Source organism: Brassica rapa, chromosome A09, assembly GCF_000309985.2.
Source record: "Brassica rapa cultivar Chiifu-401-42 chromosome A09, CAAS_Brap_v3.01, whole genome shotgun sequence".
Lineage (NCBI taxonomy): Eukaryota > Viridiplantae > Streptophyta > Magnoliopsida > Brassicales > Brassicaceae > Brassica > Brassica rapa.
The window spans coordinates 40,282,923-40,294,747 of record NC_024803.2 but is presented as its reverse complement, the minus strand read 5'-3'; the positions used below and the strand labels follow the sequence as shown (position 1 = coordinate 40,294,747).

Here is an 11,825-nt window from a genome sequence, read left to right as displayed (position 1 = left end):
ACATACACTACAAAAATATAGATATATAAGGAAATATAATCCTTTTCTATAAAATATATGGTAATAAATATATAAAACGTATGCTTGCCTCACAATTCCAAAATTAGGCATATACATTTAATGGATTTCTTTCTCTCTATAAATATATCATATAAACAAATAACGGTCAACTTTTCTCATTGGGCAATTATTTGATTTATAATTTGGCTTTGGGAGAGCAAAAGAGGCTTTATCAAACATGTCTGGCTCTCTAATGTAATACTGTCAACATACATATACATATCCATCTCTCTCTTTCTCTCAGTCTTATATAATCGGGTTCCTTTAAGTTGGATCTGAAAGAAGTAAAGGATAGAACGATGTTAGCTCTCTCTCCGGCAAGGAACTCAGCAAGAGGTGGTTGCTTCGATGGAGAGTCAGAGTTCCTTGCGACATCGTGTGACTTCACCATCAATCCGGAGGAGAACTTTCCGGTGTTCGCTGACCACGGCGATCTTCTTGACATCATCGACTTCGACGATCTGTTCGGCGTCGCCGGAGATGTGCTTCCTGACTTGGAGATTGACCCTGAGATCTTAGCCGGAGACTTTTCCGCCTCGTCCTCGTCGGAGAAGACTGATAGTCAAGGGGAGACTAATAAAAAGGGTATTTCGGGAGAAGTCGTCAGCAAAAGAGACGAAGACGAGAGAGCTATGTCGGAGAAGATGGTGAACTATGTCGACGGTGACAGTAACCGTAAAAGGAAATATTCCTCATCATCTGGTTCTTCTAAGAACAATAGCAACGAAGGGAAGCGAAAGGTGAAGGTATTATTTATTAGTAATCATTTATTATTATATAAACCCTAGCTATCAAACATGAACCGATCATCTTTTAATGGATTCATATATTTTAAGTGATCAGAATCATATATGTAAAAAACTGTGTTTATAACGCCATTTTACTTATCAAAATCATTAAAAAAAAAGTAATGGTATTATTTGAACTTCTTCTTTTTGGGACAAATTAAAATATTATTTTGAACTTATAATAATAATCAAGAATATTGGTTATGTATTGATTGTTGGGATGTGTGTGAAGAAGGTGGATTGGACACCGGAGCTACACAGGAGATTCGTGGATGCAGTGGAACAGTTGGGACTGGAGAAAGCTGTTCCTTCTCGTATATTGGAGCTTATGGGAGTCCACTGCCTCACTCGTCACAACGTCGCTAGCCACCTCCAAGTATATATTATCTACTTTCGTCATCTATATATTATTTCATTTTATAGCCAACCAAAATTAAAGTGTTTATTATTATTTGGTGTACCAGAAGTATAGGTCTCATCGGAAACATTTGCTAGCTCGTGAGGCCGAAGCGGCTAATTGGACACGCAAACGCCATATATACGGTTTAGACAGTACCGGAGTTAACATCAATGGTCGGAATAAAAACGGATGGATCGCACCGGCACCCACTATAGGGTATGCGCCTCCCCCGCCTGCGGCTGTGGCGTCGCCAGCTATTCATCACCACCATTTTAGACCGTTGCATGTGTGGGGACATCCCACCGTTAATCAGTCTGTCATTCCGCACGTGTTTCCCAAACACTTGCCTCCACCGTCTAGTGCCATGGCTACTCCACCTTTTTGGGTCTCCGATACTCCCTACTGGCCTAGAGTGAGTATTCATTTACTTTCCTTTTAGAAAAAAATTCCCATATACACATAACTAGGATAAGACCCGCGCCTTGCACGGAATTAAGTTATTATTTTTATTATATTTTGGAGAATGAAACAATAGTTTGGCTTCATTTGGATTATGGGTGTTCAATCCGGATATCGGGTTGGTTTCGGTTCGGTTCGATTTTTTTCAGTATTTGGTTAGTAAAATATAACTACTATTCTAAATCCATCTTTACTTTGACTTTAGTCTTTCACATACTTTTGAAAGATTTCAACTGGACGACTAAATTGATCAGCCAATTTTGTTGCTTTAAATCATTAGTGTTTATATATATATATTATTTAGTTTGAATATTTATTAAATAAAAATTTATATGCGTTATATTTTATGATCATTTGTAACTTATTATAACAAAAAATAATCTATTGATCACAAAATTTTCAGAGTGAGAATATTCAAATTTCTAATAATATATAGACGTTTTGACCTAATGTGATTTTTTAATATCTTTCAATAATATAAAATTAAAAAAAAAGAACTAAGATACCAAAATTGTTATCAAATATTTATTATTCATAATAATTAATTTTCATATATACGTTAATCATATTAGGTCATTTCGTAGCTTCTAATTAAGGAAAGTGCAAAAAAAAATTTGGTAGATTATTTATCAATTCGATAGTTAGTTTAATAAAAAATATAATGTAAGTCAAGATGGACCAACCTATTTTTCTAAGAATAGTATATTTTATATAGTCATTTATTAAATGAGAATTTATAATCATACAGTTCTATGATCATTCATATCATTTTATAACTGAATATTTAAATCATCGATAACAAAATTTTCAATGTGAAATCTTTAATAAGTTTATAATTTATAAATGTTTTTGAAAATTCATTGAAAGTTTTAATATTAAAATATTTATGTAATCTTATGGTATATAGTATAATCTATATATATATATAAATATATATGTTTTATTATTAAATGATATTTTTTACTCATATGGTTTTAAAATAATGTGTATCTTCTTATAATATTAAATAAAAGTTCATATTAATACAATTTTATGATCATTTGTAACTTATTATGACAAAAAAAAAAATCTATTGATCACAAAATTTTCAGAGTGGGGATCTTCAAATTTCTAATAATATATAGACGTTTTGAAAAATTCAAAATATAACATATAAGAAAAATTATAAATGTTTTTATTATATATTTAATGTGATTTTTAAATATATTTTAATAATATAAAATTAAAAAAGAACTAAGATACAAAAATTGTTATCAAATATTTATTATTCATTATAGTTAATTTTCACATATACGTTAATCATATTAGGTAATTTCTTAGCTTTTATTTAAGGAAAATGCAAAACATTTTTTGGTACGTTATTTATCAATTCGATAGTTAGTTTAATAAAAAGTGTAATATAAGTTAAGATGGACCAACATATTTTTCTAGGAATAGTATATTTTGTATAGTTATTTATTAAATAAGAATTTATAATCATACGGTTCTATGATCGTTCATATCGTTTTATAACAAAATATTTAAATCATCGATAACAAAATTTTCAATCTGAAATATTTAATAAGTTTATAATTTATAAATGTTCTTGAAAATTCATTGAAAGTTTTAATATTAAAATATTTATGTAATCTTATGGTATATAGTGTTTAATATATATATATATATATATATATTTATTTTATTATTAAATGATATTTTTTACTCATATGGTTTTAAAATCATGTGTATCTTCTTATAATAAAAATGTTAAACCATTGATCATTAATTTTTAACATAATAATTTTAATAGTTTTAGTCATTTATTGTCGTTTTTAAAAATTCAAAATATAACATATACGAAAAAATCTAAATTTTATTTTTATAGCTAATTTGATTGTTTAATTTATTTTAATAATATAAAATTAAACAAAAAATGATGGAGGAGATATACATTGTTATCAAATCCTTATTATTAAACTCATTAATTGTCATATATATATTAGTCATTTATGGTAATTCCGTAGGTTTTATTTAAGGAAAGAAAATATCATATCATATCATTATATCATATAGTTTGACCAACTTATGTATCTAACAACATATAAAAATCGAATGTGGACCTACTTATTTTTCAATTGAATGTAATTGACTACCTAATTGATTGCCACCTATGCATTGGGGCCTCTTTTAATTAATACAAAATTGAGGTTACATCTTTTCAAATGTTCCTCAATTAATATATAAGGGATTTTAGTTTATTTCTATAGAGGTACTTATTTTAATCATATGTTTTATGTTATTTCAATATTTTTATGTTTTCAAAAATTAAAGTAATTTAGTCCAACTCCTTCCAAAAACTTTACGAATAAACCGGTCAACTACTGACACCGAGTATATTTTCTGTCGCATGTAGGTTCAGAACGGGCCGGCTCCGTATTTTCCGACCGTAGCTACGGTAATGAACCAATATATCAAATACAATTTTCGTAGATATACCGTTTAGCTCCTATATATATATATATGTTTTAAATCGTATTTCTTATTGCTGATTATGTAGAGGTTTAGAGCACCGCCGGTTGCCGGATTCCCACAGGCTATGCCGCCACATCATACGGTGTCCAAACCAGATCACGGCTACGGTGGTTCTCGTTCTCTGGTGGACTTACATCCGGTAAGAACCTAATATATATATATATATATATATATATAATCGTATTGGTTGTTGTCGAGATTGGCTTTTTTGTATTTGCTAATTATTTTTATTTTTTTGCTAATTTTGTTATCATGTTTATGTTTATATATAGTCAAAAGAGAGCGTCGATGCAGCCATAGGAGATGTATTGACGAGGCCATGGCTGCCACTTCCGTTGGGATTGAAGCCACCCGCTGTTGACGGCGTTATGACGGAGCTTCACCGTCACGGTGTCTCCGAGGTTCCTCCGACCGCGCCTTGTGCCTGAAACGGACAAGCGCCTGAGGCAGCCGAACCAACAAAAATTCGACGACATGTCTTTCAATTCTTGTATCTTTTTTTTCCAAGGGTTGTTTTAGTTATGGTCCTTGTTGAGTGATCGGAGTGAAGAGCCTGTTTTCTTGATTGTCTCGGATAACTAATAAGGAGACCTTTTCATATACAGGGTGCTATAAGAACACTCTAACGCAAATAAATGACATATATGTATATATTTCCTCTCTAGTCGCTGGTGATTTTATTTTGAACTCAATTTTGTAAAATAGATTTGAAGTACAACTATGTAAAAATGACGGAACTAACGGTACAAAAATACTGAACTTCCTTTGTTACAAATTTCGCCCAACTGCATGGAGCGAAAAATAAATTTTGCATTTTTTGTGATTGACCATATAAAAAAATAATATATTGTTAAAAAAGAACAATAATATATGTTTGGGATAGAGTTAAGCTAGACAAAAATGACATACATAATAATGAGGAGAGAGGACCACGAGAAGGAGGAGAAGGAGGGGAGTGCATGGAGGCAACGTAAAATCCAACATAGGTAACAACCTCTTCTTTCTCCAATTGTGACCACTCTCTTTCGTCTCCTTCAAATTCGAATGGTCCCTTTCTCTCTTCATCATTCATATGCATGCGGATACTATTACTAGCATCTCATTTTACACCCTCTCACACATGTAAAATTAATGTATGCATATATATTTTTCTTCCAACAAAGATGTCTCCATGTTTATATGTTAACTAGATCTTGATCCGCGCAACCGCACGGATGTTTGCTTTTATTTTTTTATGTACATTAAAGATTTTTTATACATCATTAGCGGTAAATATTCTTAACATTAACCATATTTTCAAACATTTATGTTTTTTGAAAAAAATAATATTATAGTCAACATGTATGGTCTTTTTCTTCCTTCACTTTTTTTTTACCATTTTTGCAAATAATTTCATAATTTTTAAAATCATATATTTGTTTGCTCTTAGTCCATAAAGTTTTGTAATATATATTTTAAATTATTTTTCACAAACAAAAATGTATATCACAAAATAAAGTTGCACATTTTATTCATAAATTTAGATTGAAAAGTAAACTATGCAGTTATAAAAAAAATTAATTTTAATAAAATATTATGATATAAATTTCAATTATTCATATTAAAACAGTAGTATAGGGTTGAGTCATAAATATTTTTAATTCCAAAATTTTATCACCCTTAAAAATAAATTTTAAAAATTTGGAATTATAATTTATATTAAAATAATTTTGTTAAGAAAATTTATACCGTGACGTTATTGTTTATTCCTATAGTTTGACATGTGACCGTCTGAATATTTGTTTTCACTTTAATTTTTTTTTACTAAATGTTATAATATATATTTGTAAATTAAAATGTATTAACTAATTAACATTTTAAAACATAAAAAAAAATATTTAGTACTTTAAATAATTATATTTTATTATTTTAATTGTTTATATATCACAGTGCTTCATGAATTATTGGTATAATGTTTTCATATATATAAGTCCAATTAACTAATTGGACTTATATATGAAAACATTATACCAATAATTTATGAATAGATTATTTTATATTTATTTATACATTATATAAAGTGATTATGATATGTGGTTTTCATTTTATTATTTATTACTACTAAATATCGGAACACAATTAATACATTAATAAAAAATATATTATGAAATATATTGGAAAATCTATTTTGGTTAAGATTCGATTCAGAAAATCTATAATTTAAATTAAGAAAAAACAAACATACTTAAATATAGGTTCAATAAATATCTCAACGGTATGTCATTGTAAATAAGTGGTAAATCTAAGGGGTAGTCTAATTTTGTACTCCCCTTTTAATATATTAGATGTACTATAATATATTCTTATTACATTATAGGAGAAAAATTCTCTCTGAGAACTCAATGCTCAGAAACTCATATATCAGTTTCTTAGAATTTATTTTAATATCAAAGAAGACAATAATACAAAAAAAAATGCTTTATGAACCTATAAATAAAATATAAAAAATGGGCCAAAAAAATTGAATGTAGGCTTTTGAACCGAAGCCGATAAATGTAAATGGGCCTTTGGTTCAACAATGGGAGACGCAGCAAAGGGTTTATCATTTCCAGATCGTAATCGGAATCGGAATCGGAATCCCGCAGGTTAACGTTCTCTCTCTCTTTAGCTTCTCTCCGGATGGCCACCACCTCCGCCGTCGCCTCGGGTGCCAGATCGATGCTTCGAGCTGCTTCCTCTCGTAGCCGGTTCGCCTCTCAAGCGAAATCCGTTCCTCCCATGTTTAGAGCCACCTCTAGAAGAAGCTCGCTGCTTTCACCTCTCCGGTATGCGCCGATTTGAAAAATAGCTGATAGAAGGGCACTGAACTTTTTTATGTTCCAGCAGTAGAAAAGATCAATTCAGTAATTACTTAATAATGACTGTGTTTATTTTGATTGGATGGTAGGAATCGAGTGGAAATGAGCTTCTGTGTGGAGTCAATGTTACCCTACCACACTGCTACAGCTTCTGCGCTTATGACTTCAATGCTTTCTACCTCTGCCCATACCTACGCCTGGCTCTCTCACGGTATCTTTCCTCAATCCCGAGACACATTCTTTGTTTGACCAATCATCCTGTTTCTTGACAATTGTTTCTGTATTGGCTTTCTAGATTTTTCTCCTAGTCGTGTAAAGAGATAGGCACATCATCAATTGGTCTAGTTTTTGGATCTTGTAGGCTGACTGATGAATATACATAGTATTCTTTGCTTGTTGGTTATTGCAGTTGTGTTGATTTTTATAGAGAATTAAATTAAAGAATCATTACTGATTGCTCTTATACTCACCAGCTTGCAATGATAGATGTGTGATGAGTTAGCCTGGAGATCACTGAAGCGACATTTTATGTTCAAAACCCTAAACCTTGTTTTTCCCCAAAACCTCTTGATTTTCTTGGAGAGATAGTGTTTGTTTTTAGCCTCTTTTGATTTTTGATTAAAATGAGTAACTGATGTTTTGGTAAAATTTATCAGCTTGCATAGAGGACTTTTGATGATGTCTACAAGTACCCAATGCGAATCCAAGAGAAGGTTTTATGAGAATTTAGACCAAAAAATAGTTGTTGTACTTCCCAAACACAAATGATCTCTTGTCTTCAGTTTTTTTTTTTTCCATATAGAAGACAGATCCTTCAAGTTTAAAGATCAACTATCTGTTACATCAACACACTCAACATTGCATCTCTGTTATTGAAGTATCTATCTGTCTTCAATTGTTTACCAATATACACCCATTTTAATAGTCGCTACGCTCTCTGGTACATTAACTCAAACTCAAAAACCACACATCTTCTTTCAATCAGGTCTGTCCTAATTTCTCATGAATAACAGATATTCCCCAAAGATATTCCCCATCTTATATAGTAAAACTCTCTGATCCCTGTTACATCAACCCCATCACAAAAATTGCATCTTTGTTCAAGGTTCTTCATGTCTTAATTTCTCATATGAAAAACAGATACCCTATCACATCAACTAGAGATTAAAAATTGCATCTCTGGTGTCAACTGGGGTTTTGACTTGGTACAAAGTTACAAACACTCAAGAGTTTCTTTGATCCTTCGGTTTCTGCAACCACCATAGCTAAAACTTGTTCTTCTTGTGGCTGCTGCGTCTCTTCTTCCTGTGGAAGTGTTTCTTCTTCTGGCTTCTCATTCTCAACAACAGGCACAACTTCCTCGGGGTTTAGCTGTACTAGATTCTGTCTCCTGTACCGAAATATCACTAGGATGATAAACACTGCAAAACATGAAGGATTTTTACATGTTATATATATAGTTTGGTATCAAGCAAAAACAAGAGTACTCTCTGTCAAGCATTGGCTACCTGCAAAAATCCGGGTTCTAATGCTTGTCAAGTTCCAGAAGGCTGTCACCGCAGAGCCAGCCAAGATCTTCTTGTGTGAGCACACTTGCCATGCTTCACCTATTCTTGTTTTCACTCTTTCAACTGCCCAAATCAAATTCAAATCAAGTCAAGATTTTAAAGACACAAACAGACCTCTGCAAACAATGACTTGTAATTTGTTTTGGTTGACAATATGAAAAGTGTGCAAGTCTTTTTTTTCTTTTTTACCTTTTTGGCTAATTTGATGGGTGTAACACGAATAGAGCTTTGGGACGGTGAAGCTGAGGAAGAAACCTGTTTCAGTAACATAGACACGTGTGAGTTTGAGTTCCCCATCATGCTTAACCTTGTTTTCAGTTTGTAAATGGCATACCAAATGCGGATAGCCTCCAGAGTGTAATGAGGTGACCATACTCAGCTCCGATTAGCAGAAACGGTGTCACCTGAAGCAAAAAATGAGAAAGAGCAGATGAAACCACTAAACCCCATTTGCTAGAGAAAGATAGAGTTTATGGATATAGTATTACTTTGAGAGTCATGGATGGTTCTCCTGAAAAAAGCTCACTGGTCTTTGAAATGATCAAGTTGGCAGCGGGAAGGAATCGTCTGGCTAAGCGCAAGACATCATCTTCACTCACATGGAACTCTCTCTTGGCGTCTTCCTTATTCCTAAACATGGATGAGAATAACTGTTAGGCTAATAAAGAAGGCCAAACGAAAGACGCAAGAAGAAACAGTGAAGGTGTGTACCTTTGAGAAAGAGTGTTTGACAAGAAGGAGCCGCAAAGTAACACAAGCCCGAGATTGGAAACCGCCGAGAAAAGGCTTCAAAAACATAATTGCACTTTGATGAGTGATTCAGATTTTTGATAAAAGAGTCTAGAAAAGGAGTAAAATCAGTATGTACCTAAAGTTGAGTCCTTTGGCAAAACAAGAAGAAAGGAAAGAAAGACATCCAAAACCGAACCAGAGTGTCGACTTCGCAACATCTCTCCACATAACCAAATCGCTGATAATCTCTCCAACCCGGTTCAGATCGCTTTGACAAGAAGCGTCATCTTCACAAAAGACAAAATCTAATCAGAACCGAGCAGATAATAAGAAAGAAAGAAAGAAAGAGAGCGAGTGAGTGTTGTTTTGTTACTTGGAAGATGCGAAGAAGACGAAGTTTGCTTTTGTTCCTTCTTAGGGCGAGCGACGTTGGCCTTCCGTTTTCTAGGCTTTGGGGCTTCTTCGATCACACTCTCCGCCACAGCCTCCGACCTTCGCCTGGATCTGCGTGGATTCCTTGGAGAAGCCAAAAGACTCTTTTGGCCTCCTTTCCCCTTCCCCTGCTTCCGAACCACCACCGCCGCAGCAGCAGCATCCTCCGAGGCCTCCATTTGGAGCCGATCGTCTAAACGGGTCTTCGATCTGCGGAGAGGGGAAGGAGAAGAAGAGGCTCTTAGGAGTGGTGGTGGTGGTGGTGATGAGCAAGGAGTAGGAGTATCGTTGCTCTTCGGAGACAACAGACAAACCAAATCAAGACAGAGATTTTGTGTAGCTTCTTCTTCTTGTTTCGAATCGTTGACACGAGCGAGACGCGAGGCTGATTTGGTGTTCGAGTGGCGGTGGTAAGGAGGAGGCGTCGTCTCCATTATTACAAATGACTTGACTTGACTAGGTTTAGTCAATGTGAGAATCTGAGAGGGTTTATGAGCTTTGATGATCAGACAAGTTCCAAGAAAGAAGAGAGACAGTGGATTAGATAGCCGTTGGAGTAAATATTTATTTTCCTTAAAAAGAAAGATTCCTTTCATTTGAAACTTGACGCCAAGTAGCATCTTGGCTCCTCCGTCTATTCTAACGGCGTAATGCCCAAGAATGATAAGAGTACGGCTGGGAATTAAAATAATTTAAGTTAGGGTTTTTAGTAATTAAACCCCTCAACTAAAGATGAATCGTAAAAAAAACCCTCAACTTTAAATCCTGTGAAATAAACCCTCAACTTTAGTTCCGTTAACATATGTTACCCTCCGTCTAAAAAACCGTGACGGAGGGTGAAATATGTTAACGGTTTATAAGTTGAGGGTTTATAATGTTGAAAACTTAGTTGAGGGTTTTTTTTACGATTCAAAAATAGTTGAGGGGTTTTATCACTAAAAGTCATTAAAGAGTTTTTAAGTTATTTATTATCCATTTATACATTGTTTTAGATTGATTTGTAAGCCTTTAAACCTAATTTATATTTTTAATACATTAATATATTATAAAATTAATTTATACTTCTTAAATTAATAATTTTCAACACGATTTACAATTTATTATAACTTCAAAATATTAAATTATTTGATATTTGACAATAGTGATATAAAAAAAATTGTGTGTTTATATCGTCATTTTCAAATATCAAATAATTGAAAGTTTCTAAGTTATATTAAGTCTTAAATAGTGTTGAGAATAATTCATCTATGAAGTCAATCTTTCTATTTGGAGTATGACGTACTTTTTCTTATTTTCATGATTTTTATCATCAGGCTCATACTTTCCTATATTGTTCTTGATTTATTGTATTACTTTATGTTTCAAATATATTATTGATCAAGAAAATAAAAATATAATGTAGTTATTCAGAAATCAATGAGAATAAAAATAATCATGCATTATTTTGGAGGGGGAAAAGTATGAACCGGATGACAGAAATCATGAAAATAGAAAAAAATGCGTCGTACTCTAAATAGAAAGATTGACTTCATGGATGAATTATCTCGACACTACTTAAAACTTAATATAACTTAGAAACTATAAATTATTTCATATTTGACAATGACGATATAAACACACAAATTCTTTTATATCACTATTGCCAAATATCAAATAATTTAATATTTCAAAGTTATAATAAGTTGTAAGTAGTGTTAAAAATTATTAATTTAAGATGTATAAATTAATATACAAATATATTAATGTATTAAAATTTATAAATTAGTTTTAAAGGCTTATAAATCTTAAAACAATGTATAAATGATAATAAATAATTGAATAACATTTAATGACTTTTAGTGATAAAACCCCTCAACTAAAGATGAATCGTAAAAAAAACCCTCAACTAAAAATCTAGTGAAATAAACCCTCAACTTATAAACCGTTAATATATGTCACCCTCCGTCACGGTTTTTTAGACGGAGGGTAACATATGTTAACGGAACTAAAGTTGAGGGTTTATTTCACAGGATTTTTAGTTGAGGGTTTTTTTTACGAT

At 32.3% G+C, this 11,825-nt stretch overlaps 3 protein-coding genes across 7 annotated transcripts; 2 read left to right on the top strand and 1 right to left on the bottom strand.

The window, feature by feature from the left end:
- The first annotated feature begins 121 nt into the window (after positions 1–121).
- Positions 122–4,882, top strand: LOC103842594 (transcription activator GLK1). Of its 4 annotated transcripts, none has more exons than XM_009119235.3 (6): positions 122–800; positions 1,084–1,224; positions 1,313–1,660; positions 4,100–4,141; positions 4,244–4,357; positions 4,491–4,882. In XM_009119235.3, the coding sequence occupies exons 1-6, from the start codon at positions 360–362 to the stop codon at positions 4,644–4,646; spliced, it is 1,242 nt and encodes a 413-aa protein (XP_009117483.1). In that variant the 5' UTR covers positions 122–359; the 3' UTR covers positions 4,647–4,882. The 4 variants fall into 4 exon arrangements, with proteins under 4 accessions (XP_009117483.1, XP_009117481.1, XP_009117482.1 ...); XM_009119233.3 differs by having other exon boundaries at positions 122–806; XM_009119234.3 differs by having other exon boundaries at positions 124–800; positions 1,081–1,224.
- Positions 4,883–6,721: 1,839 nt separating this feature from the next.
- Positions 6,722–7,958, top strand: LOC103842593 (protein NUCLEAR FUSION DEFECTIVE 6, chloroplastic/mitochondrial). 2 transcript variants are annotated; one of them, XM_033281049.1, is made up of 4 exons: positions 6,722–7,022; positions 7,145–7,266; positions 7,529–7,585; positions 7,712–7,950. In XM_033281049.1, the coding sequence occupies exons 1-3, from the start codon at positions 6,877–6,879 to the stop codon at positions 7,555–7,557; spliced, it is 297 nt and encodes a 98-aa protein (XP_033136940.1). In that variant the 5' UTR covers positions 6,722–6,876; the 3' UTR covers positions 7,558–7,585; positions 7,712–7,950. The 2 variants fall into 2 exon arrangements, with proteins under 2 accessions (XP_033136940.1, XP_009117479.1); XM_009119231.2 differs by lacking the exon at positions 7,529–7,585 and having other exon boundaries at positions 6,727–7,022; positions 7,712–7,958.
- Positions 7,959–8,069: 111 nt separating this feature from the next.
- Positions 8,070–10,463, bottom strand: LOC103842592 (reticulon-like protein B17). The gene is made up of 8 exons (XM_009119230.3): positions 9,729–10,463; positions 9,492–9,642; positions 9,335–9,409; positions 9,112–9,253; positions 8,958–9,027; positions 8,813–8,878; positions 8,564–8,686; positions 8,070–8,476 (listed from the first exon to the last, which is right to left on the bottom strand). Exons 1-8 carry the CDS (start codon positions 10,405–10,407, stop codon positions 8,241–8,243), a joined length of 1,542 nt encoding a protein of 513 aa, XP_009117478.2. The 5' UTR covers positions 10,408–10,463; the 3' UTR covers positions 8,070–8,240.
- Between the last annotated feature and the right edge of the window lie 1,362 nt (positions 10,464–11,825).